The sequence below is a fragment of the Pygoscelis adeliae genome, unplaced genomic scaffold, assembly GCF_000699105.1.
Source record: "Pygoscelis adeliae isolate BGI_AS28 unplaced genomic scaffold, ASM69910v1 Scaffold197, whole genome shotgun sequence".
Classification (NCBI taxonomy): domain Eukaryota; kingdom Metazoa; phylum Chordata; class Aves; order Sphenisciformes; family Spheniscidae; genus Pygoscelis; species Pygoscelis adeliae.
This window is the reverse complement of record NW_008825105.1, coordinates 980401-1007016: the sequence shown is the minus strand read 5'-3', so window position 1 is coordinate 1007016 and position 26616 is coordinate 980401. Positions and strand designations below refer to the sequence as shown.

Sequence of the window (26616 nt, the reverse complement as noted above, 5' to 3'; positions counted from 1 at the left end):
TGCTCAGAGCAAGGATTAATAACAGGCACAGGCAAAATTTAAGACGTCCCGTGCTTTGGGAACGGCTTTGTGAGGAGCCGGAGCCTGGCACAGGCTCAGGAATTGAGGTGCACAAGCGGCTCCCGGCAATTTGGGGGTCTGGTGGTCTCTGTGCCACCCTCCTGGTCTCAGTCTCAGGGATAACACAGCCCTCCCCGGGGCGTCACGATGCTGAGCTAGCTTCAGTGTTTGGGAAGGAGGTGGAAGACCCTACAAAAGCTCTCAAAAGTATTATCTCGTATCTTACTGCCATTAAAAAGGGGTTCTGTTACTATTATAGAAGATGTCGCTTCAAATTTAGCACATCAACTGTTAGCTAAGAGACCTGTCATCATTTATACGAGTCTTTTGGTTTATGCTACTGCTCTTTGCGATGTAACCTAGCCGTAGCCCACAGGAGAGCTGGGGAAGTATTTAAGTTACAACACGCAGGTGTGTGCCAGGTATTTATTAGGCCAAGACAAACTTCTCATGCAATCAGCTAGAACAGGGTGATCAAACCCTGTTTTGGTGGAGGAATATTCTCTACTATGTGTCTTTTACTGATAGATACAGAGATGCATCTTGCTGAGCCTTGTTTTTAAAACACTGCTATAATGGTATCTACAGTTAATAAATAATTATGCATAGTTATATTCAGGTTATTAAAAAATAAATCAAACTAGTAGCAAAAGGGAACGCAATCAAAAGAGTTCAGTTATCTAGCTGATAGCATACACTCAAAAACGCAAGTGCAAAAGCTACAGAAATCCTTGTTAACTCTTCATAAAGAGGGAGAGGAGAGAATAGTGATGAATATCAAAGTTGACACCCATTTAACTCAAGGAATTTGATTAAAGCAGTTCAGACCCCTTTTCTTTATATCCTTGCATAAGATTAGCTCAGGATGGCTAAAAAACCCACCAAAACCATATGCTGGGAGGACCAGGCTCCACCTGATGCTCTCAGTAAAACAGACCCGCGAATCAGCAGCACGTTTCCTGCTCTGCACTAATTTGCCTATTAAAGACGCAGACCTGAACTAAGAAACGTGCATTTGTGTTCCGGCCTGTGGCACCACACACCTCCCCAGCCAGAGAAGCTGCTGACTGCAAGTCGAGGGAAAGCACATAGGGAGCTGCACTGCCAAAACAAAATCGGCTTAAAAACCGGTGCAAGATACACAGATGCAGCTTCGTCACTGTATATGAGGTCTTAGTAACGAAGCAAGATCGCTAACACAACACAGTCACTACTAAATGACTACACGGGAAAAGGTTGCTAATTGAAAATAGGCAATTAAGTGGTGAGGCACGCACTGCCACAGAGCAAGGAGAGGAGGAAAAGGGGAGCTGCAAGAGGAACCGCGCGTGTCCCGAACCACCCCGGGGACACGAGGGAAGAGGCTGAGCCATAATGCGGGCAGACAGGGCAACTGTGTGGCAGCGCAGGCTGTACTTGTAAGAGGGATTCTAGGTCACGTCCCTGACCCCACAGCATCAGGTCCTTGCAATTTCCTAAAAGGCGCATAGCTGGCCTCATCCCAGGGACTGGAGTTATTAATCTGTATTTTGTCGAACCAAAACCTGAGCTACACCCTGAAGTAAATAATAATAATAATAACCATAATAACAAACTCAAGGTGTAACTTATCTGACATCACTTAAACGCACACTAAAGTAGTGGATTAGCTCTACTTCGCTAGAAATGAAGTTCATCCGCTCTCCAAAGCAACGTCGACAATCCTTAACTTCAAAATCAGAAACGAGTGACTTCATTGCCCCGCTGGCTGTCTCTAGACCCAGTAACATGACAATATTCTCTCCCGGTCTTTCCTTCTTGGTTGTGGCAGGGAGTCCGTGTGCACTCATGCACGCGTCTCCCGCGTCCGTTTGGGCACGAGTTTAGCCAGGAGATTTCCCTGCTGACCGAAATCCTCAGGGATGTGCCACAGAAGTCTTCAGACTCCAAAGATAAGCTGAGTGCAGTTGGACTTAAACACCAATACGCAATGAGCTTCTGCTACCAAACTTCCCCAAAAGTTTACAGTTAAGGATCTTGAACAGAACAGATACGTCCTTAGGCACGCTCGTAGGTCGAGAGCAAAGCATTAACTTCAGGAATGATTTCGTAAGGTTTTACCAACACCAGATGCTAGATGAGGTCTCGTTCGTGTATAATCCAAAATACTAACTCCTGTTCTAACCTGTCCACCAGCCACCAATGGATCGTCCATATGGGACATAAGAGCTATGGCTAATAGTAACTGGGCAAACATCACCTGGAGCCACAATTACTCTGCAGGAACTGACTTTGTGGTTAAGTATATCACCAGTAAGCATCAGATCGCGTGGGGACTCTATAGGGTGGTGATGCCATTAGAGATCCTGCCAGCTCCCACGGTTGCAACCTATTACTCGGTCTTAATTACTGTGTGTGGAATGATGCTCTATGGCCACGCGGAGGGTGGGGGAGGAGGAAAAGGCAGGTCGTGGTCATGGCTGTTTAGAGTGCACCGGAGCTAATCCTGGTGATTCACAAGTGATTCCCCCTCCTTGCACCGGCTGTCGCGAGATGTTTGTGAAACATAGATGATGAGCAAGGCTGTCCATTTGTGAACCGTTCATTGAGCTGGGCTGTATGTGGTCACAACGTACAGAGCCTTATATATCTATATATGAAAGGGGACAAAACTTTAAGGGAAAACGAATGAAACCTACAGAAATTGGAGAGTGGTTTTAAATGCCTTTGAAGACGGGCTTCTCGAACCTGGAGTTGGCAGAATCATCTATGATCCCAAACCTCCTGTCGTATCAGATATCACTGTCTCTTAAAATTGTAAGGCTACGTACTTAGTCTGGGAACTCAAAGCCAGTATCTCGCGTTTTAGTACTTGTTTAGAAAAGATGTTTACATGTTGTTGGTTGGTTGGGTTTTTTTTTATAGATAGGCAGTGATGACTACTGCTTATCTCCGACTTTATTTCCCAGCCATTTCAGCCCTCACATCATCTGGTATGCTGGTCTTATATCGGCATTTAAAATAAACCAACTAGGCGTAATCATTAACAGCAAACCACTTTTGGTTATTTACAACATTGTTTAAGAGAGAACCTTGCTTTCTCCTTGAAACAATTTCTAACGCGCAGCCTGGTCTCGCTCCGCAGCCTGCAGGGCTTCGTTAGGCAGCGTGGGCTGTGCTGTGCTCAGCCTTCCCCCTTCTGAACTGGTTTCCATAATTCAGGATACACATCAGCTTTCCAAGCCCTAAATGCCAAGTAGCCCAGCTCCCAAACCACCTGCCGCCAGCCCTGTTTTTTTCCCCCATCACCGGGAAGGACGAAGCGCAGGCGATGCCCTTCCAGAGCCCACGTGCTGAGTCTGCGCTCGGGATGGGCTGCAGCAGCAGCAATGCCTTGGGACACCCTCATCAGGACCTGGCCAAGGGGGAGGAAATCTCAGAGATTTCAGCCCTCTCCTCCCTTTCTGGTGGCATTTGAAGCAAGCAGCATGCTTTTGGCCTCAAAGCCACATTTCTCCTTCCCCACAGCACTCCATGAACTCAGAGGCGCACACCTCCGGAGCCACAAACCAAAGCCCCGCTGCAGGCTTTCTTAGAATTCAGTGGTTTAATGCTCAGCATTAAGCTCATCACCAAACGATTCCCGGCACAGTGCAAAGAACAGATCATCCTTGGACAGAGCCTGGGAGCAATCAACCCGCAAGCATCCCTCCTTGAGCTGAAGGACTAGACCCTTCTCGCCCCCAAAAGCAGCAATCTGCCAGCTGGGGCGAGCAGTCTTGCAGCACATGTAACGCAACGTCCAGCTCATTCAAAGCCTCCTTAACCTACCAGCAAAACTGGTGCACAGATAACACTCCCAAAAGCACAAGATTTGGCTCCTTTACCGAGTCCTGTAGCACCTTCACCCAGCTGAGCGGGACCAGGCAAATTCCAGACCTTTTGCGGAAAAACACCCAAATATCCAAACCTGAGGCTGGGCAGATAAAGGACCTATCGGGTCTTAAAAGAAGGAAGAGATCTGAATAGCTACCGGTATTTTTTTCCAGTACGGCAAGCAGGGATGTAGCAAAACCCACACCATATTCCTGCATCACTGATTTTCTTCTATTCTCAGTGAGTAATAATCACGAAGCCATTAATAGCTCCTTGACCATCAAGCGGTATTATTTCTGCTCAGCGGCTAGGGATAGTATAATGCATTGCCTGCAGTGTCAACACAGTAATCTCTCCGAGCCTCCTGCGGCTGGGTTTGATGTGCGGTTTCTGTTTCTCAGGTAACAAGACAGAGAAATCTATCCCTGTTAAAGCTCAGACCCCTTCCTCTGTGCAGCTGGCGAATCTGACGCCGGGAATGATGTACAAGCTGTGGGTGTTCCCCATATGGTCTAGCCCCAGCGAACACTCGTACATAACCTTTACCACCAGCTCAGGTGAGACGGGCTTCAGCCCTGCCGCGGGGTGCGTTTCCAAAGCATGTCACATCCATCACCGCCGACGTCATTCGCGTGGTGGCGGGAGGTGGTTTGACCATGACTGCATGGAACAACCCTCATCCACCCCCCCCGCCCCCGGCAGCCCCCGCATCTCTGCCCTTATTAAAGAGCCGCCCCCAGCATCGCCGGGAGGTCGCTCCGCATTGCACGGAGAAGGAGACCCCCAGGAGGGGATGGGGAGCCCTTTGAAGGAAAGGGTCTTTAAGGAGGGTAGAGAACACGCTTATGATGTCACGCGGCTCTGCTTAAAGCCCTGCCACCGTGTGTTTGCACTTTTCACACGCGCGTCGCTACTCGTGGCGGTTGCTTTGGTCCTGGAGAGCGTGCACGCATCTGGCTCCAGGTTACGGCGCAGTTACGGGAGCAGAGGGGCAATTGGAGAGAGAGTGGTGACGGGATGCAGGCGAGGGGCAGGACTGGGAGGAGGTGGAACACGGTGTTTGCAGAAGACCTCGGGTCAGAGTCACGCGTGGCACGCGCATAGGGCTTTTCATCCTCCAGGTACGCTTCCTCTGGCAACTTCCCATTTAATTGCACAAGCAATTTTCCAAGTTTAGCACCTGAGTGATTTTTACAGCTTTCTAATTATGGGCTTCCTACACTGCCCACCAAATGCCAGAGAAATACCCTTATTGACTTCCACAGGCATTGAATTGGGCTTTACGCTTTTATGAAACTTCACCGTTCACACTCAATGAGTTTCAGTAAATCAAAACAGCCGTAACTTCCCTTGTATTCACCTGGGGGTTTTGCCATAGGAATCTGTGCACAACGCCTGTCAAAGCGCGGTCTAAACACTTAGCTGAAAAACCAAGGAGCAAGCAACACTGGAGCAGCCCACACTGACAGATGTAATAGGTAGAGGCTGTGATTTTCAAAGAACTAAAATTATTTTGCTCAGATCCAGCCATGTAATGGAAAGCACTTACCAGTCTCTTCGCTGAGGAGTGCAAAAGGAAAATGTAATTCACAGCAAGGGAGTGCTGCAGGGGGAGGTGGGGAGCAGCAGCTCTCCCCACACCCCCTGTGCACATCGTATTTGGTGTCCAAAAATTTGGCAAGCCGTAATGCCGCCGAGTAATTCTCTGACGTGCTAAGATGACATAGGGACAGATGGCAACTGCTAGTATTTCTGCATGTCTAATGCTGCCCAACACTGAGAAATAAGCAGCGAGCGCTGACCTTGGCTCTGTCCTGCCTCTGCCCCGCGCTGAGGTCTGATGTGCCTCCTCAGGCTGCTCTGCCGCCCTGTGATGTGGTCAAAGCCACAGCACAGCAGCCCCTGGAACACGCGCGGCTTTGCAGGGGGTCATGTTTTCAGAAAGGATTTATTTTCACTGGGGTTTTTCCCCCATCGCTCCGCTGCTGTACGTGTCACGCGGCGCGGCTGCCTCGCCTCGGGAGTTTTCACAGCTTTGCTTTGGCAGGACTCGGCTCGCAGACACGCAAACTGTCTGCAGGGTTCGACTCCCTGGGCTCCCAGCCTGTTCCTACATTGCAGAGGCTGATTCTGACCCCAGACAAGTAAAAGAGCCGATTTTCAACTCAGAGGGTGGTCAGACTCTCTCCAGGACAGCTCCGGCTGCAATGTTGCACCCCCAATTTTGCTTCTGGACCCCTCCCCTGTCTCAGAAATCACCACCAGCTCGACAGGCCCCCAAATCCATCTCATGCAACGTGCCGCTCCGGACACTATTTCCCAACTATTCCTAACTGTTTCCCAATCCGGACCCGTCTCTTTTCTTTTCTCGCCTGCTTTCACCCACTTGGGGATCTAAGGGGAGCGGGGGCAGCCCCCTGCACAACGGACACCAAAGGGCAGGAATCATTAGAAAGGAAGAGAAAAGAAATTAATATCCTTGGCTGATTGATGCTGGCAGTCGCGGCATATCTATTTTCTGTAATTGAGGGGTTCCTACTGATATTGTCATTGAGACTAAAGGATGGGGCCACCTTTGTCCCTGTGATAGAGGCCGAGTGGTGACCTGAGCCCTCTCACTGTGGGATGCACAGAGCTATCGCCGTCCCTGCATGCAGAAATGCTGCAGATCTATTTCTTTGCTGGCTGGATACTGCTGACACGAGTGTTCAGCCCCCGCTGACAATCATATGCCATGAGGAATGCTTTTGACAAAAAAGCACTGTTCGGTTTTTTGTGGGTTTTGTGTTTTAATGTTTTGCAAATAGTTATTCTAAAGGCTTCTTCAGTTTGAGGGGAGGTAAATACGTAGTCCACCTGCACTGTGGCTGCAGGATACTGCCCTGACTTTGCTTCTGATTAACCGACAGCTCAATAACCCAACAGAGTTGCTTCCAGTAGTAAAGGACACTTCAAAACTACAAACGGCTTAATATAAAGAGGTCTTCTAAATTTAGAAAAAAATAATAATAAAAAAAGTTCCACAGCCTGTACAAACACTGGGAAGAGGATCATGCAAAGGCTGGAGCTAGTGAGACTTTACATACCCAATGGTCTGCTTTACAAAGACAGACAAAAATTTTGCTGATCTTCTGTTGGTGGAACACAGCCAGCTTTGCTACTGGCATATAAACTATGACTGTTCGGTAACATGTTTTCTGCCACAGAATTATAATTAATTTAAAAAAAAAAAGTCACTGCAGTTGCATTTCAAATCAATAGCTGTTCGATTACACAGCTGCTTTCCACTATTTCCCCTTGGTGTTGGCCTTACATTAAAGCAAATCAAAACATCCTCTCTGACAGCCATGTACTTAATCTTCTCTTTCTGAATGCTGCAATGACAGTCACTCGTTTACTCTAAATACAAGATTGCTGTGGCTATAATTTTGTTGTCACGTGTTGCTTTTTTGGGAAGGATGGCAATTATACCTCCACCTTGGTGATAGGCAGTGCCACAATTCTACTGCAAGATCCCCTGGTGACTTGGTACTCAAAATCCTCCCTCCCTGTAAAACTCAGCCCCAACCCACATGGGTGGTGTGAAACCCACCTCTCAGGCTGCTTTTGCATTTCGTACTTTGAAGACCCCCTTATTTCTCCCCTAGCGCTGGTTTCTGTAGAAATCCCATCCCATCAGGACTGCTAATACAATCTTTTTCCATTTCAAAGCTCTCCAGTAAAGCTTCCTTCCCCTTTCCTCCCCAAGCACTCAACTAATTGAATCCGGTTCTCAGCTCCACTCCGTTATAATCTCATTCTCTCCATCATAAAAAGTGCATCTTCAAAGACTATGTAGCTCAGGTTGCACTGAAGGTAAATATTAAATGTGGCAGCGTTAGAGGGAAAAGCAGCAAAAGGGAGCCAAGGCACCATTAGGCAGCTACTTCCACCCGGCTTCCCCGGGAGCCCGGTGCTGCTCACAAACATAGAGCGTTCAGCATCCGACATAACTTCTTAGCAAATGGTACTCTTTCTCGTCGTTCCCCTCTTTTATCTGCGAATTTCCTTGTCACAGTTTGGCTGCACTTATCTGCTGACAACGTGGCTTAGATTTCATCCTAAGGAAAGCAACTCTTCTCTTGGGTTCAATTTTGATGGAATAAGTACGCGCTTACAACCCTAAAATGGTGTGGGTCAGCAAAGTTTGCCAATTCCACCCATTTTTGAAGTTGTTGCCTCTTTTACGTGGGCCTTTCATTCAGCATACATTAACAGAGGGTTATCTTTTATGCTTTCTTTATAAGCACCATCTTGTTTTTTGTCACATGGGCACCACAAAAGGATGCTCGCTGCACAGTCCTGCCCGTTTCAGGCAAACGCCCGCTAAATCCCAACTCAATCCCATCCAGCTCAGATCTCCCACGTTCCTGCCAGGAATACCTATCTCTGTTTGCACTGCAGTCTGGTTAAATTTAGCCCCCCTGCTGCGCTGAAGGTTATTTTCTCCTCTGCTCTGTCTTGCTGAATACGAAGTGCATGTCAATGAGAGCCAGAAAATGGCAGCTCGTTGCTATTTATAGGACACAGATTTGTCTGTCTGACCGTGTATGGGAGCTGCAAACAAGAAGGCAGAGTACGTGAGGGAGGACACGGCAGTTAGGAGCCGGAGCATCGTCTGGGGAACAAGAATCCTCCTTGCTTGATATTAATCATATTAATATTCAAAAGCCTTGTGAGGGCGCTGGAAGCAGTGGTATAAAAGAGTTTTCCCCAGAAGAAAAGACTTTCCAGTGCTGTCAGACCACCTCTCAACTACCTGGGACCCAGCTGTCACTCCTCGAAGAGCTGTTCCCACCGCTGTGTCCCCTCTCGCGCATTGGCCAAGGCTTGGTGGGCTTCCACAAGTCCCCTCTCAGCCCTGGAGACCCCCCGCGGCCACCCAAAGGCAGCAGGAACCTTGGCGGTGGCGGCAGCAGAGCCACTGCCCATCGCCTCTGCAGCTTGGGCAAGGCTGCCCCGCAGGATTCAGGTTTCTCCCAGCTCGAGGCTGCTAATGAGCCCTTCAGGGCTCAGCAACCCTCTGGATCCAGTGGTGCTGCTCAGCCTCGCCAGACACCAGGGACTGGACCCGCTTGGGCGTGTTTCTTTCAGACCTTCTCGCTTCCAGGGCAGTTTTCAGACAGAGTAAATGAAAGATCAAATCTGTTACCCAGCTTCTTTTGCCATTATTTGCGATGTACCTTTCTCACTGGTCTGTGCTAGGTTTTACTTTATGTTGTGACCCTTCGCTGTTTGTAGCTCCTGCTAAAACGTTGAGTTGACTCACCACCACAAAAGAAAAAGAAACAAAAAAAGCCACAGATCCCTGTGCTATAATCTCAGATAACCCGGTCAATACACACACAGACACACAAATGCAGCGCTAAAGATAATTTCTAAACCGGTGGACTGTGTCTCACTATTCATCTGTTTCCCTCTGTGGTTCTGGTCTGTCCCTTACAGCTTTTTTTGTCTTTCGATTTTCCTCCCAGCATACACCAAGAATCACGTGGACATCGCAACGCAGGGCTGGTTCATCGGGCTGATGTGTGCCATAGCTCTCCTGGTCCTTATTCTGTTGATCGTCTGCTTCATTAAGAGGAGCAGAGGCGGGAAATATCCAGGTAAGAGCGCTGCATGGCAATCGTTTGTGCTCATGGTTTAAACATCTCCAGGCTTCTGGGGGCTAATCAAATTGTATTGCTCTCAGATAGATGCTTGTGATTACAAGGGCTTTTCTTTCTCTGTAGTGGGAACACTATTATTAGTGGGAAGCATTTCAGTTAATTAAAGGTCGGGTGAGGGCTCTGTGCTGCGCAGGCTTTAGGCTGCGGAGCTAAACACTCCTGCTATGCATGACCCAGCCTCTACTCTGCAAATTTGTTTGTCCTCATCTAGAAAAAGATCTTTTCAGGCAAAAATCTCATTAAATTTTTGCAAAGCAAAGATAAGGCTTAAGAAAATTTACCAATTAATGCATCCTCTCTCGCTATCTGGAGGGCCTGTGCCCTGGTGCCGCCACAGCAGCACCCTGTGCGAGCCCTTTGCCAGCCCTCCCAGGTGCAGGTTTTTTACCGAGTCAATGAAAAGCTGTACTTCACCGCACAGGGATTTCACAGAGGCAGCCTCAATGCTAGCTGCTGTTACTGTCTCATAAAGCTTTTATCTTCTGTACTGCTTTTTAACGTGAATGTTGGGGATGTGCTTATTTACAGTACGAGACAATAAAGATGAGCATCTAAATCCCGAAGACAAGAACGTAGAAGATGGGTCGTTTGACTACAGGTATGCTTCCATTGGCATGTGTACCCACGCGACCACGTCTCCCCATCAGCCCCACTCCCAGCCATCACAGACCTCACCGCGCTACCCCTCCACATAACCACAGCACTGCGGTGCCACACAGCCTCTTAAATTATTTCTCCCACCTTCCTCCTCCTGCCTCCTTCCCTCTGCAAGTCCTCTACCAAAGGAAACATTTCCCCCCTAAAACCCTGGAAGAGTAACCAGGCTGCGAGGATGCTGCTAAGGTCTCCTCCTTTCCCTGTCTCAGCCTGGGAGGATCAGTCCAGGCAGAGAGCTGGGACTCTGGCATCAGCTACCCGGGACACAGCTCTCCCCAGGTGCAGATCAACCTTCATGGCACTCCTCGCACATATTTAAAAAAAAAAAAAAAAAAAAATTAAACTCTGAAGCAGCCTGAGGATATTTCAGGTATATCACCCTGTAGCTCAGCCTCTCTCCTACCCATAAGAGAGTATCCAGGGGAGAAATGCCCAAAGTTGTGTTTGGATCAGCCCCGAAAGCGTGCAGGAGTACTGATCTGGGTGTCTGCCTGCATTCCAGTCCAGGCTTTTCTGTAAGGTCCCCAGGCAAACCCTACAGAAACACCCTTTGAGGGCTGCAGCACAGCCTCGCAGCGGTTCTGCTAAAACCACTCCGATTTCCCCCCCGATTTCACCTCCACTCAGCTGCTTTCACACAAAACGGCATCCTTTGAAGAGCAGCAGCACCCATTTTTACTCCAGGAAAACTCCCAGGCTATTTCAGAAAGGGGCAAGCGCTCTCCCAAGCCTGCTCACGTGCAATGCAGCGTTCACGGCTCTGCTGCTGTTAACGGTTGCCCCCGAGGTGCCGGAGCAGGTAACAATGTCAGGTCTCATTGGATTGCCCACACTTGACAGAGGACAGGGATGTACCAGCTTGCCCTTTGAGCACCTACAGTGGATTTTGCTTTTCTTTAAAGAATTAAAATGCACCTTTCCCATCTGAGCTGGATCCAAAGCCCAATTAGGCTAGCAGGAATTTTTCTCCTGACTTCAAAACAGGGGTTAACTAAACCCCATGTCACTACCGATACTCCTAGCATTACAAACCGAGGTAGCAAAGATAGGAAGAATTTATTTATGCTTCAGTAAGGGATGTAACAAGAAACACGTGTTCCGCCAAAGACTTTAGAGGAAGCAAGATGAATATATCTGCCTGCACACAATACATAACTGGAAGTAGAACAACTGCAGCCCTCAACACGATCACATTTATGTTGTTAGTAGCACGGTAACTCTATTTCAGTAGCGACTCTTTTTCTCCAAAGGATGTTGTAAGCCCAAAGCTCCCCAGTCTTCTGATAGCACGATACAGAATACAAATACACTCCAGCAGGAACCAGAATAAGCGGCATGTTGTAGGAAAAGGTCGCCGCTCTTTATTGCCCTAAACAACACCCGGAGGGGGCAACACCTTCCTCACCTCCCCGCGAGATTTGGTTATCACTTCTAGTGGTGGCAAGCCACACCAGGGCAATTACATCAAGTCCACATATAAAACGGAGTCTGGGGATGTTCCCTTCGGATTCCTGGCCGTGACACAGAGAACAGCAGAGAAAAAATTAGCTCAGCCTGGTCCTGTCACAGGCTTTGCCCCGGATCAAATGCATCTCTTCCCAGGCATGATTTTACAAGTGCAGGCAGTACTCCTTGTACAGATATGAGCCATAAACATAACTGCATACTACACAGCTGGTGTCCATACTTTGACCAAAACAAGCCCTCTTAATGCTCTGAGTCACGACAGGGATCCTCTTGGTTCCCAAATTTGTGGGATGGTGTAAATACCATGTAGCAAGCCTGAAACATCTCATCGCCCAGGAGCTACCCACACACAACCCTACAGGCTCAGCTCCATCACCTGGATCTCAGACAAGGTCTCCACAGCCGAGCTTCTGGCAGTACGCGCTGATTTCAGAGATCTGCTTCTCAAGAGTCCGTTGAGGTGGTTACAATCAAGACCTCCTCACCCCCGTCACTCCTAAGGCAATTGCATTGCCAGGGACCGTTTGCCTTGCGTAGAAGGAAAACCGAGCTCTTGGCATGGCTGGCAGCATTGCGACAGTCGGCAATGCTGCATTTACTGCCCAAGCACCATCCAAGGGACATTGCCTTCCAGGCAATGGGAAGGAATGGGGTAAATCCTTCATCCTACTACACAGCAGCTTCTGCTTAGCTGAAGCTCAAACTTTTATTGACAGCCCCATTCCCAAGAGGTTGCAAGCTAAAGGCAGAGGTCGGTAGAAGGGCAACAACCAAGCTCCAAGATGCTCCCCCATTTTCAGTCACACTGTCCCATGGACTAGATGGGGAAAAACCCCAATCAGACAAGAACAACAACAAAAAAAAACCCCAACAACGCATAAACTTTGCCCCCTCCTTCTCAGCAACAACAGGTTTCCTGGGAGAAGTAATAGGAGGCTTCCCTCAAGGAGGCAGAAAGGAAGGTGAACCTGAAGGATTGATATGAAACACTGTTGGCTGATTAAGATGCAAAATGATTGCGATGTTAGGCTCAGGGAGGGTAGCAATTAGTATTTCAAGCAAGGACAGGAATTGAGCTGACGTTGAGTTCTTCATTGGTTTCCCTCCCCACCTCCACATAGCATGTCTGATATGCTCTCATCATATCTCACATCCTTAATGCCCTGTGCATGCAACTTTCAAATCTCTGCAGCCTATAATTAAGAGATACTGTCACATCTTTCTGTTCCACTAACAGAATAATGGTTTTCCTGAGCAGAGGCTAAGCTGAGAAGCTTATTTTCAAAGCAGGAGACCATTATCCTTGGACAATGTTCTGTGCCAGTGACTGTGCCTCATTATACCAAATGTTTAAGCTGCACGTGGGGGAGTCGGCTGGAAACCCTGGCCGCTGGGAAGGGGAAGTTGAGTGGGTTTAGCTTCTGGGTTCCAGTTCAAGTTCAGGATAGTGTCCTGCGGCACAGGTTACACGCTGCAGGCAGTGCCGGCTTGCCCCAAATGTACCATCTCAGCAGACATCAAGACAGGAGGACACAGTGCCGTCCTCTGAGCCTAGCGAGGGGAGGAGAGGTCTGGCGAAGCAGCCTGGGGAGGTGTAGGCTTGTCAACAGATACCGTGATACTGGTGCATGACTCGTGGAAACCCAGCAGAAGCCTGAAGGGGAAACCGAGCGACCCCGTTCACTTGGCCCTTGTCCTGCTGCATGTCGGTCCCCAGCAGCGACCGCTGTTCCCTACAGCCGCTCGCTAATGAACTTCAACCACAAGCCCTTTCTGAACAGCCTGACGGCAAACAGCCCGCTTCCCACCTGCGCCATCCGCTGCTGCTCTGTATTAGCTTTCTCGGGGAAGCCAATGAGGCTCATCCAGCTCTGAACAATTATACTGGCTCCATTTGGTATAACGAGGCAATTAGCTCCATGAGGAATGCAGACGTTTCTTTTCGGTTTTTAGCACTGCCCCTGTAAATGCAGACCTCATCATATCTCTCTCTGATCAGGCTCTTTCTGCTTCTCTCTGTTTTATTCCCATTCTTTCTTCTCCTTTTCACCTGGTCTATCCACATGGACCATGAAGGTCTCTTGAAAGGTAGGACCACGTGCTGCCAGAAGTCCGGCACATTTAGCTTTTTTTATTTTCCTTCCTTCTAGCTATTTATTTCTTTATAGCTGAAACTATACCTTCCCCTCCCTATTCCCATGCACCTGCCTCCACCTAACACATTAAACAAGATCCCTCTAACTCCTGCTGGCATCAGGGGTACCCCCACGTCCAGCCAGTTGCATCTTGCTTGGAAATGCTCTGTGGGCTGGGGACACCCCCGAGCGCCAGCCAGGCCCCCCCAGCCCCACGCTCGAGGAGCTGATCCCTCCTGGTGTAGCGGGACCAGCCAAGGGTTGGACCTGGGGGCGATGCCCTCGGCGCATTCAGCGCCCTGATGCCGGACACCCAGGGGACGGTGGCAAGGGACACGAGAAAAAAAAAACCACTACATCTTAAACAATCTGCCCACTCTGTCTCAGCCCTGAAAATCCACCCTCTGGCTCAAGCCTCCCCCTCTTCTCAATGATTTATGCAACTCAGGACAACGTTTCCCAAATGGTTTTCATCTGGGTGCTCTGGTTCTCTAATGCACACATCAGCAAACCCCACAGAAATCCATTTTAACAGGGTTATATGGCATCAAGATGCTGATGAGTATCTGCTTCGCCCTCCTAATGCACTAACAGGATAAATTGTGCTGGAGAGAGGTAAAACCAGGGGGCAGGTTCGGGAAACGCATTGTCGGGGTGTTCGGTGCTGCAAACCCCCCATTAGGGAAAATCTGGCTCTAGATTCAGCCTTAACTGAACCCCAAACCTTGGGAAAGGATATTGCAAATAAAGGGATCTGGGTTTTGCCACTCTCTACTTGGCATTTATTGGGCTTTCTAACTGGCAGTCCTGCTTGCAGACTGAATTCTCTTCCTCCAGAAAGAAGCTGCTTTCAAAGCTAACAAGTTATTTTTTATTGTGATGCCAAGTTAACACAAGGCCTCAAATATTGGTTTTGTATTATCGCTTAATTCACAAAGCGCTGATATAAGGAAATACATTAGAAAGCTGGTGTTGTACTGTGGGATACCAAATTCCTCTCCCACTGTAGGGAGCTGATGCCTTTAATTACATGGCATGAAAGAGATGTAATGCCTTCCCCAGCTGAAGAGCATTTTGCTCCCTGGCCCAAGCAAAGTGTTTCTCCTGCCTTCGCGAGAGGCAAACACCTTCGTGTGGACACCGACTATCAAGGGCTGCAACCAAAGCCCAGTACTTTTACCCATTTTAAGAAAGATAAAGAACAGAGTAGAGTGCCATGCTGGGGAGTGAGTCTGATGAGTCCCAAGCTAAAACAACAACAACAAAAAGACAGGAATGGAGGTGGGAGGACAAATGTTTAAGGTACATATGCAATACCATAAGGAATATTACAGAATTTGCATGCTAGACGTAAGATCAAACGTGAACTAAGGACTAGTTGATATGAAAATTAATTTTTCTATATACCAATCCACTCTCATCCTCCATGCAATGTTATCCGTATTTACGAGATACCAGTCCTTGCCCTCCTGAGAGAAAAAAGCTTTTCCCTGTTTTTTTGTTAAAAGGGTTTCTTTAAAGGGTTGGTTTTTTCCTGTGTGTCAGACTTTTTTTTTCTTTTTTAAGTGACCTGGCTTAATCTTTCTAGTGAAAAAGAGAAAAGGATAAAGAATTGAGCAAACAAGCTCAGATGCTCAGAAATAAGCTTGGAAAGGTAAATTCCCACGAGTTTTGGAAGATGCACAGAACTTGGCATCCTATACATGCCCCCTCGCAGTGCTTTGAGAGTGCTCCCCGTTGCATGTAGCTATCTAAACAGCCGAGCGTGTTTTTTGCAAGGAAATCTGGAAACAAACCTCACTAAACCAGGTTACACCAAGGTTGGCTAAAATGCTGAGAGAAAGAAAGAATATAAGCAATGACAAGGAAAGGATATTTATAACGTACATCCAGTTGGACTGATCTAAGCATCGTATGTAATACAGGCTAAAAAAAATTGCTTTCTAAAAAGAAAAAGCATGAAGGTCGGGCTTGCAGAAATAACCAACCACAGCACCAATTGCACCGGCAGCTGTGGGCCTCCTCCGCGGAGGCTGTCTCCCCACCTTCACGTACGTGTCAGACACATCGTGACTTGCTGTCTGCAGTCAGAGCACCCCGCGTTTGTGGTCTCTGGTCAGTATATTTGCACACTGGATTTATTTTTGAATATCCAGACCTTGGGTGGAGGTTGTAAGGCCCATTCTCAACCCTTACTGTGTCTGTCTTGTCTTCTGCTACCCAGCGACGAAGACAACAAACCCCTGCCAAACAGCCAGACCTCCTTGGACGGCACGATAAAGCAGCAGGAGAGTGACGATAGCTTGGTGGACTATGGAGAGGGGGGCGAAGGGCAGTTTAACGAGGACGGCTCCTTTATCGGCCAGTACACGGTGAAGAAGGACAAAGAGGAGACCGAAGGCAACGAGAGCTCGGAAGCCACCTCCCCAGTCAATGCTATCTACTCGTTGGCATAGCGCAATGCACTGAAACCACAAACAGCCTGAGGTGTTTGTAGTGGATGGGGGTTAAACAACAGCCGCCGCCGCCACTACCTCCAACAGAAACGTGTGAATGAAACCAACCAACAATGACAAAAAAAAAAACAAAATGACAAAAAAAAAAACAAAAAAAGAAAAAAAAAAAAGAAAAAAAAAAAAAAAAAGAAAAAAAAAAAAGAAAAAAAAAAAAAAAAGAAAAAAAAAAAAAAAAAGAAAAAAAAAAAAAAAGAAAAAAAAAAAAAAAAGAAAAAAAAAAAAAAAGAAAAAAAAAAAAGAAAAAAAAAAAAAAAAAAGAAAAAAAAAAAAAAAAAAGAAAAAAAAAAAAAAAAGAAAAAAAAAAAAAAAAAAGAAAAAAAAAAAAGAAAAAAAAAAAAAAAGAAAAAAAAAAAAAAAAAAGAGTTTTGGGAAGGAAAGAGGGGTGAGGGGGGCCTGGGCAGAGTAGCAAGAGCAACAGAAATGCATGAAAGGAGGAAAGTGGTGGATCTTTGGGTAATGACACCACGGCACTGTATTACTGAGACGTCCATCCTCACGGCAGCATCTTGTAGCCTCTCCCAAAGTAGTCAGCGCCACAACCTCCTTCCTGAAAGATCAAGCAGCACCTATGCAGGAAAGAGCAGGTCCCTTACGGCTTCCCTTGACACCGTAACCCGCATTGGTGCTGAGGCTCTGCGGTCTGTCCCCCCTGCAAAGCCCAAGGGGAGGTCACCCGCCACCCCCACGGGGCTCCGGAGCATCCTCAGAGGACAAGAGGTTGCAGAAGAGCTTGTGGGATTCATGGAAGGACAGTCAGGTGCTGCCCACCCTCCGAGCCCAGGATAACAGCATTGCTTGCCTGGGTAATCGCAGGCAAACCATTTTGGTTTAGTCTTTGCTTTGCAAGAATTTGGGGGGAAACTGCCCCCAGACCATGCCTGCTTTCTTTTAAAGGCAACTCCATAAATCTTATGTAGCAAAGAGGGAGCGGAAGCAGGACCAGTATTAACATAGGATGAGGGGACCAGAAATCACTTATTTTTAAAAATCAAAGCCACCCGGCCAGGATGAGAAGCACCGCCCAGGATCGGGTGGGGGATCCCCTGCTGCTGACCTGCACCGCAGCTCCCGATCAGCAGCGTGAACCGTTCAGGGACGCGCGTCCCTCGGGAGACAGGGAGGAAGGCACACGGCAGGAGCGCAGGACCCGAGGTCCACATCTTCCCCAGGCACTGGGGATGAGCCAGATCGACAGTGTTTTCCACTAAACTCTCCTCCTCATTTCTGACAGTGGCCTTTCCCCCCCCCCTCCATCAATCAGCCTGAGCGAGACCTTTCCACGAGCGAGCGCCTGCACCCTGGGACTCCCCTCCGCTATCTTATTTACATATCAAGACAACACGCGATTTAAGTTAACCCGTTAACACACTGTAACAAAGCGTCTCGGATAGAAGTGCTCCTTCACATGCCTTACACAGCTTCGAACTTCCCATGAAGTTTAATAAACTGATACTATTCCCCCACCGCTTCCGCACCCCTAACGCGATGGTCTTCGATCCGCCAGACCAGTAGGAGTAGGATGCCTGGGCAGCTCTCCCAGCTGAGACAGCATGGATCATTGTAGAAGGTAGAGTTTTATAATAGACAGTACTTAGTGGCCAACGCCATGTGTATTCTCCCACTTCCTGCACTTTTGAAACCAAAGGTACCTTCGCTGAAAGAGATCAGGTTTCTTCGGAACGTTTCACAGACGGCGAATGATGTTAGGATGGATTTTTCTTTCAGTTCTTTTTCTAAGGAGGACGTTTTTGTTCAGCATAATGGATTAAATGCAATAGGATTAATGCAATTATTCTTTTAGCTTTCAAGCTGGTTTGCTATGAAGACATATTGCTAACAAGAATACTTCTACTAATATGGATTGTTGAGATGGACTTTGCCACATTCTTTAAGCTGCTAATGGCACAACTATCCTGCGCTTCGGGGAAGAGCCCGGACCCGGTCAGCACCCACGCAGCACCTACTGCTGGAGCACACAGAGAAAACAGAGCTGGATGCAAACCAAACAGCAAAGGAGTTACATGCACCATACCAGCCAAGGAGGGTTTAGGCTGGTGTTAACAGGCAGAGCCCCCTCCCAGAGCTGGGGGACCTCCTGCCACCCCAGGGCAGCACAGGAACCCCTCTGCCAGGGTCCTCCATCCCTGTCATCTTACAGAGTAGGAGCCACACGTCTTGCTCTGTTACCGGCAGTGTAAACGCGTTCATGCAACGAGCCTATTTCTACTGCTGCCACTCGTCACTGATCCGGTTTAAGGAGAGCATCTCCCAGCCCGTTCCCAGGACATGCACCAATTGTATTCGGTTTTTAAGCAAGCGCACCAGGCCAAATGTAACGCAGCCCTTGGGCACGGGGATAATCACTTCCCAAGCCTACGGCTGTCCTTACAATGTTGAGTTTGCGTAACTTCTTGCCCAAGCCCTGGTGGAAATGAGGAGAGAAAGAAACTCTAGCCTCCGCTGTGGAAAAGCCTCTGCCGCCAGAGCTGCGCATCCTCATTCACACCCAGCACACCAGATCCTCGCTGCTTTGTGGACCAACCGCTAACGGGGACCACAAGACCCTTGGCTACCACGCAACACCTCCAAACCTCAAGAAAGTTGGTCAGGCATTACTGGAAGCAGGGCGGTCTGTGTCATGTATCTGTATTACGTGCCATTTATATTAAAGCCTGTATTTCTGTCCTGTCATTAACCACCATTTTACTGAGCAAACCTCTTAGCATCCATTTGGAAATGGAGAAGTGTTTCTCCCTGTACTTTTGCAGCGTGTGTCCCGCAGCGTGCCTTGGCAAGCGGGGAGGGAATTAGCTGGACCCAGCCCAGCTAGTCCTGTCCTAACCCCAAAAAGTCTCACAAAAGCAATTAGAGTCCTACCACCACGTTACTTTAAGTAACCAGAAAAGGAAGGAGATGTCTGCAGAGGGCCCGGTGGACAGACGGCTCGGTGTAAGTTACTTGGAGGCTTGTATTGGCTTGGTGTAAAAATTACTCAATTATTACAAGGTAAAGTTAAAATTTTAACTTTTTTTTTTTTTTTTAAATCCCCCTAGAGTTTTGGAGCCCAAAGAAAATTCTCATTAAGTTCAAAACTCATCATGAGTTTAACATTTTTTACTCCCTTTAATAAAGATTGCGTAGATGTTTGCACGTGCAGTTACTGCGTCACGGGGAGCAAAGCCCTCACTTGCTCCAACCACCAAAACCACCACAGCTCTGACAGGGTGACCCCATGCCGCCCCAAAATGCATTCACCCCCCCAGAAACAGCCGGGGCCAGGCTGCACCCACACCAGCACCGCAGCCACGCTTCTGCTCAGCGAGTGTCCTTGGAGCGCTAGGGGATGGATGGAGACCCCGCACGAGGACCGGTGGTGCTGATGGGTCTTGCCCACGTCTCTGCCTGTTTGGATGCGCGCCGTGCTGGTGGTTGTGTCTGCCTGTCCCCAAGTGTCACCCCGCGGGAGCTGCGTTGCTTCTCCACCCCCAGCTGTCCCTCTCTGGAGGGGACGGGCCAGTCACCTCGGCTCCCACTACCTGCAGCGTAACCCCCAGGATCAGCAGAGAGGCTCGGGGGATCCCTATATCAGCCACCCTCCGCTCGAAGGGCAGGAGCCCTCCTAAGGGGTCGGTCTCCATCACAGGGCCGACCGTCCCTCTCTGGGATCTGCACAGCCTCTCTGGAGCAGGGCACGCTTTCACCTTTTCTTTTGCAGAAGACACATCTTCATAAAGGGTTTAAATTCGGGGCCAACACTTAATAAATAAAGAGATAAAAGAGAAAGAAGAGCCAGACCCAAAATCAAGTGCTCTCAGAAGCTGGGGAAAAAGCAGTTTGGGTCCAACTCCCAACTTGAAAACTTGAGCCTGTTTCAAAAACGGTCTGAGCCAAAACCTAATCCATGTTCCAGAGACGGATCCAGACTCTGCCTGCTGCATCCCAGCCCAGGGACACAGCCTGCCCCCCCCGACACGCAGCCTTTTGCTATTTGAAGCCCTGCACATGTACAACAGCTGATACAAACCACGGGAGCGCAAGCGTGGGATGTGAGAGGACGCTGGCCATGTTTACGTGATCTTGAGGCTGCTCCTATTCTCCCTGAAGTGATGTTGCAGTAAGTGACAGAAAAGCAGCGGGGAAAAATCGAGTTTTGGTAACGAGCCCTGAAATCCCGCTCACAGAAACCCCAACCGTCTGTCCTGTCTGGACACCAGGTCATGACGTCCCCGCAACACATCCCCTGCCAGCATTGCCTTCTCGCAGATGACAGACCCCGAGTCCACGTATTACGGTCACTTCTGACCCAAGAGATGGACCTGTTGAGCAGGAGCCGCAGCTCCCGCCACTGTCACGCCGGGGGAGCGGGACGGGTGCGAGGGCAGAGCCGCGCAGCACCGTCCGTCACCGGAGCCGTGCCCGTTGCTGTGCCTTAGCTGGCACGCAGCACTCGCTCCCATCCATGCCACCGGCCGTCCTGGCAAGTCCTGACACCTCTCCTCGGTGCGCAGGTCCCAGCAGAGCTGCGAGTTCAACCTGCAACGTAACGTCCGTCGTACCAGGCTTAATTGTGTACTAGCAGCAAACCGTTTCAGTTGAGCAATAAACAAACCTTGTTTAAAAGAAAAAAAAAAAGACCACGTTCTATTTCTTGCACTAAGACCTGTTTTATTAATGAGAATAACGATGCTTTTCTGGTCCTAACAAAATAACCCACCGCATCAGTAGCTCCCCCCTTGCCCAGCAGCGCCTGTCTCTCCATGTCCTTCACAAGTGGGCATCGGGCTTTGGTTGTCAAACGCAGTCTAAACCCCGTGTCAAACCCGCAGAACAGACTCCTTCCTTCGCAGTACAGAGTTTTAAATGTTCGTTCCTCCTGCTCACATCAGAAAGAAAGTATTGGACTGTTTTGTTTTTCTTTAATTTGTAAATATATCGCCATCCATCCATCCTCTCTGTAAAACCTCCTGGTTGTTCTAAAGTATTCTACATATTTATTTGCCTTTTTTTAAAAGCAAAAAACAACACCTTTGCGTTAACCCACTTGTTCCAATGAGAAATGTATAGCTGAAGCTGTAAAATTAACAGTTTACAGCAAGAAGATTTATGGACTTACAGAAAAAATGTTTAATATAAGGACTTATAAACCGACTGCATGAGAGATGAAAGGAGGCCAAAATACTCAGATATCATTTTTTTGAATCACTGTAAAAAGAAAAGACTGGATTTTTTTGTATAGAGAACACTAAACATATAATAAAACATTGTTCAAAACTCATGCTAAGCCTGCAATTCATTTCCGTCAGCTTTCAAAAGGTAAAAGCCGGCGCCGCTGCTCACCCACAGCCAGCACCGGGCGAGCGCTCACCGAACGCGTGGCCCTTCGCAGCCTGGAAAACCGTGCCGGTCCCCAGCGACCCCCAGCCCCACAGCCTGCCCCAGCACCGCGCTCCCTCGCCGGCCCTTCCCCAGGAAGGGAAGGCTGCTCAAAGGGATGTTCCCCTGAAACCGTCCGAAGGGGAAGCGTTGCCCAGCCTGAACACCGCTGCGGAGATGCGGCACAGCCTTCCAGCAGGTCAAGTGCTTCTGCGGAAGAAAATCTGACCAAGTGGTTTAAAAACCACCTCAGCGTCTCCTTTGCTACCCTGCTAGAACGTTTTGTTAGTCCTTGGTTTATCCAGGCAAAACAGCACAAGCCCTGGGCCAAGACTGGCAGCAATAAGACACTGGATGCTTTGTTTTCAGAAGCATCTCCCAACAGCCAGGTTCAGAGCTCAGCACAGCACAGGACCGCGCTGAGATGTGAAAGCAGCGGACAGGGTGGTGGGACGGGAGGAAACCCTCCAGCACAGCCCTCCGCCCGCCAGCCTGTCTCAGCACGGCCGTTCTGCGGGCTCAGGGCAGAGGGGACAGTTCCCAAAGCCCGTGCAAGCTCAGTGCAGCAGTTCTGCGTCTCTGCTGCTGCAACACAGCACGAGAGGTTCACATGAGGTTGCAGAAAGGGTCTGGGGAGCAGCGGGTCTTCACTCCTGTTGCACCCGGGCAGGGTGCAGGGATGACCTGGCACAGGCAGGGCAGCTCTCCCTACTAGTATTTTTAGAGCCCCGCTACTCCGGGCGCCCTGACATCTCCCACCCACAGCCAGGAGATCTGCTCAACCACATTAAACAGCAGGAGATGCTTCGTTCATTACAACCTAGTAGAGGCTGAAACGTGGGAGCAGCTCAAAGCGCCAGGACAAGCCCATCAGAAGTATCCCGGGTGAACGGGATGAGAGCGGCTGCACAGGTGGGGAGGTGCAGCGCTGGCACACCTCGCTGCACATCGCCCTTCGAGGCGAGGAGCCCGGCCAGCGCAACGCTGCTGCCCGACGGGTGGGTGGGCTGGCAGCAGCCGGGCCAGGCAGCACCACGCAGGGCATCCAACACAGGGAGGAGAGCCTGCGGAGGACGGAGCACACTACTGGGATTTCAACCGATGTCTGTCTGTCCAGGCGAGCGCTGTGAAAGCCGGAGAGTTTAACTTCTCTCCTAGGTGTCAACAGGGTGTTAAATAATTGCACATGGCTGCCAGCCCACGAGAAGCATTAGGGGAACCACTCAAAGAGCAGCAATATCTGCTCCCGATGACCTTGGCAGGAGCGCATCGCTCCTTGCAAAGCCCTTGCTGCCCATCTCGGAGGCCCACGAGGCCTCGGTGCAGGCAATGGTATCCTTTCCAGGTGGGGAAACTGAGGCACAAAGGACCAATGGCTGCCCGGTTACTTGGACATACTCGTGACGCTGGCTTGGCACGTTTGAGACGCTGTGGTGGCAAACAGCAGCTCTGCACCCTTGCCAGCGCCGGCTGCAGCACAAACACCCTTCGGAAGCGCACGGTGTAAGCTGGAGAAAGCAGCCCCCGTGGCCCAGCAAACATATGGGAGCGCCAGGGTTGAACCCAGCTCCCCCCTCCCGACCCGGCACATCCTGGAAGACCAGCGGCGAGCAGAGCCTCCCCCCGGGGCCAGTCCTGCGCTCCCCAGCCTTTCCTGCCCCCGAGGCTCTGAAGTGCTCTTAACAGAGGCTCCCTCGTGCAAAGCCTTGATGAGAATGGGCTGAAGGAAAGGGGAAAAACAGCAGAGCCAATTTGGCTAATGAAGATGTAATTGCTGCGGCCCTCACTAATAGGATGAAAGTATTAGTGCTTCCTACTCCAGTGCTGCAGCGGGGGCTTTATCCGCCCCCTCCCACCACTTACTTGAACAGCAGGGAGGGAAAAAAAAAAGCACCTTTTGCCCAGTGTAGGAGACCTCCCCGGTGCAGACTGGGGCGATGGAGGCACCAGCCACCCTCGGTCCCTGCCCCAAGGAAGGATGAAGAAGGACTTGCATTTGGCCTTGATGCAGAAATTCAAGCTGGCTGGAACCCAGGGACCCCTCCAATACCTCAAAGCCACCATTTCCCACTGCCCACAGCCACAGGAACCAGCGGGGCCCAAGGTCTCAGCCTCGCAAAGGGCTGCGCAGGCGGCTGCTTCCATCATTCCCAAAGGACACACGGCATTTTTATCATCCAGGAGCGAGCGACAATGGACCCATCCTCATCCTCGCAATCGATACAGGGGGAGACACGCACGCATTAGCTCTCGTCCCTTTTTATGGCATGATAATGACACCCACTTCTTCCCTGACCTCTGCCTGCCCGGTGGGGCAGTGGGGCTGGATCGATGCCGACAGACTGCCTCCAATTACCCTCCTCCTCCTCGGAGAGGCAGCTCCAGCCTATTGCCCATTACCGTAGCTAAGAGCCATCCACTGTCGGCACTGGGAATATCCAAGGGAGCCCTTACAGAGCTGCTTCCTCCCCCAGCTGCGATCTCGGTACGTGTCTGCGCTAGGACGAACACCCAAGAGGTCACCGATGCCCTTGTCACCTGTGGAGAGACCCTCGGAGAGCTGCTGATAGCAGGGACACGGAGGAGAGGGGGCAGAGGGCAGGTCCCCCTCCCTTCCACCAGGGACGGGGCTCATCACCTCTCTCGGGTTCCCTCCATTAGTCCTTTTGCTGGGGGACAGGATCCAACCCTGTTCTTCCTTTCTGTCCAGCAAAAGCACCTGCTATCCCAGGTGAGGGCTGTGGCAAGGGCTGTGGCCGGTTTCTCCCAGTCTCACCCCAAAACGGCAGCGGGGAGCAGAGACTGGGGCAAGCTGAGCAAGGGGAAGGGAGATGGTACCAGCAACACACTCCACTCCATCACAGTCACTCTCCTGCCTGCACCCATTTGCTGGAGGAGTCTGGACCGCTGGAGCTTTGCCAATCAATAGAGATACTAATGCCTTAATTACTCCTCTGTAATTGCAGGCCATTAACCTGTGGACAGCCCCAGCACCCATTGATCTCCTTACATCATTAACAGGTCTGGGCTGGAGCTGGGAGGAATGGAGAGTGCAGGGTGGGCCCTGCCACGCTCCCGAATCCCCCGCTTCCCACCTCGCTGCGCACAGTCTGGCAGTGACCTGCCCACCGGCAAAGCCCACTGCGGGGGTCCTTCGCGCCATAGCTCGCTCAGCACCGATGAGATCGGCAGCATCGCTTTCCCCCAAACCTCCGTGCCTGCAGGGTATGGCGGAGGAGTTCCTGGAGCATCCCTGTCACATCTCATAGCATCACCCCACCCTGCCCCACCTCCCCCCAGCAGCCAGAAAACAGCAAAGATCTTGCAGCTGCAGATATCCACCACGAAGGGCTCCGGGTGCAGCCTCGTCCGGGGCACAGCTACTGCCTGCAGAGCGCTGCCAATGGGGGCAAGCTCAGCCCTAAGCCCCTCAGACCACAGCAACAGCCTAAGGTGCCTCCTGCACACCCAAAACCCCAAAGCTGACCCATGCTGCCACCCCCTGTCCTCCCCCCAGCCGGACGCCAGGCAGCGCACAGAGCCACCCGCTCGGTCACGCACCGCTAACCCTGCTGCGAGGAAACCCCGTCCTCCCCAGCGCAGCGCAGGTCGGGTACCACCTACGACAGCCGCGCTCAGCTCGATGGAGCTTCCCAAAATGTTGTTATCAAGCAATCTCCCCAGCATGGATATAAGCCTGGTTATGTGTGGATATACATATACTTAGGCACGGGGGTGTGCATATATACAGAAACACGCACACACTGCACAGAGGCGGGTGTCCCTGTCGAGACACCCCCCAGCTGGGGCTAGTCCCTTTCCTGCTTCCACCCCACAGACATGGGCACGGACCCCCCCTGGCTCCCCCAGCTCCCCCCCCGGGGCCTACACCTGCTCCGGCCCCAGGGACGGGGCGAGCCGGCGGCGATCAGTGCAGACGAGGGCTTTCTGCTGGGGACTGGTGGGAGCAGCAGGCAGGGAGGCTGAGGAAGGGCATGAATTATGCATGATGCTGCAAGTCGCTCTGCCTCCCTGACTGGTCCTTGGACTGTGGCAAGAGAGGTAAAGGCAGAGGAAAAAATACCCTCTCCAGGGACCGGCGTGGTGGTTGGCAGCGAGCAAGGGAGCGCGCACGCAAGGAGGGAGGAGAGGGAGGAGCACATCCTAATGCAGAGATGCTGCAGTGGCTTTGGGCACACACATCCACACTCGGGCAGGCACCAGCCAAGCACTGCCTCGCAGCCGAGCCTCCGGCAGCAGCGGGGCCCCGCGGGCCCCCGGCTCATGCACACGCATCCACCCCGCACAAGGTAAGCGCCTTCTCCCTCCTTCCTCCATCCAAGAGGGAGGAAAGAGGCTCCGGGTTTCAGGGCACCATTCCCCATCAGAGCCAACTTGCAGGCGCGCTCGGCTTTGCTCCGGCGAGAGGGAACCTGCCAGACCCCACTCGCCTCCGGCGGGAACGGGGAGGCAAGAGCAGGGGGTCGGTTCGGGCATTTCTTGGGGGTCGATGGCTGTGCAGGCGACGTGGGCTCTGCCTGCGCTGGTGAGGAGCCGGGGGTGGAGTTGGGAAGAAGGGGGGCTACGGTTGTGTCACTTGTGGCAGGGGCTGAGCAGCTGAGGTCGACACGGCTGTCAGCAGAAATGTCTCTTATGGAATAAGTCTGGAAATATTTTTATTATAATTATTTATTACCGTTATGCTTTTCCTGGTGCATTCTGGCTAGGGGCACTTTGAGAGCCCGCTGGTGGGGTCAGGCAACTTGAACGTGGCGCTTGGGAGGGGCAGGGGGGGCTCGCACAGCTTTTGCTGCACAAAACTACTTCAGCATCTCCAGCACGGGC

General features: G+C 50.6%; 1 protein-coding gene across 1 annotated transcript in view; it reads left to right on the top strand.

Annotated features, from left to right (window-relative positions):
* The window catches only part of LOC103919802 (neurofascin-like), a 54548-nt gene extending 38168 nt beyond the window's left edge, over positions 1-16380 (top strand). Inside the window, 4 exon segments of the mRNA XM_009327364.1 lie at positions 9429-9560; positions 10152-10221; positions 13824-13835; positions 16107-16380. Coding sequence (XP_009325639.1) covers positions 9429-9560; positions 10152-10221; positions 13824-13835; positions 16107-16338 — 446 coding nt within the window. The 3' untranslated portion in view covers positions 16339-16380.
* The last annotated feature ends 10236 nt before the right edge of the window (positions 16381-26616 follow it).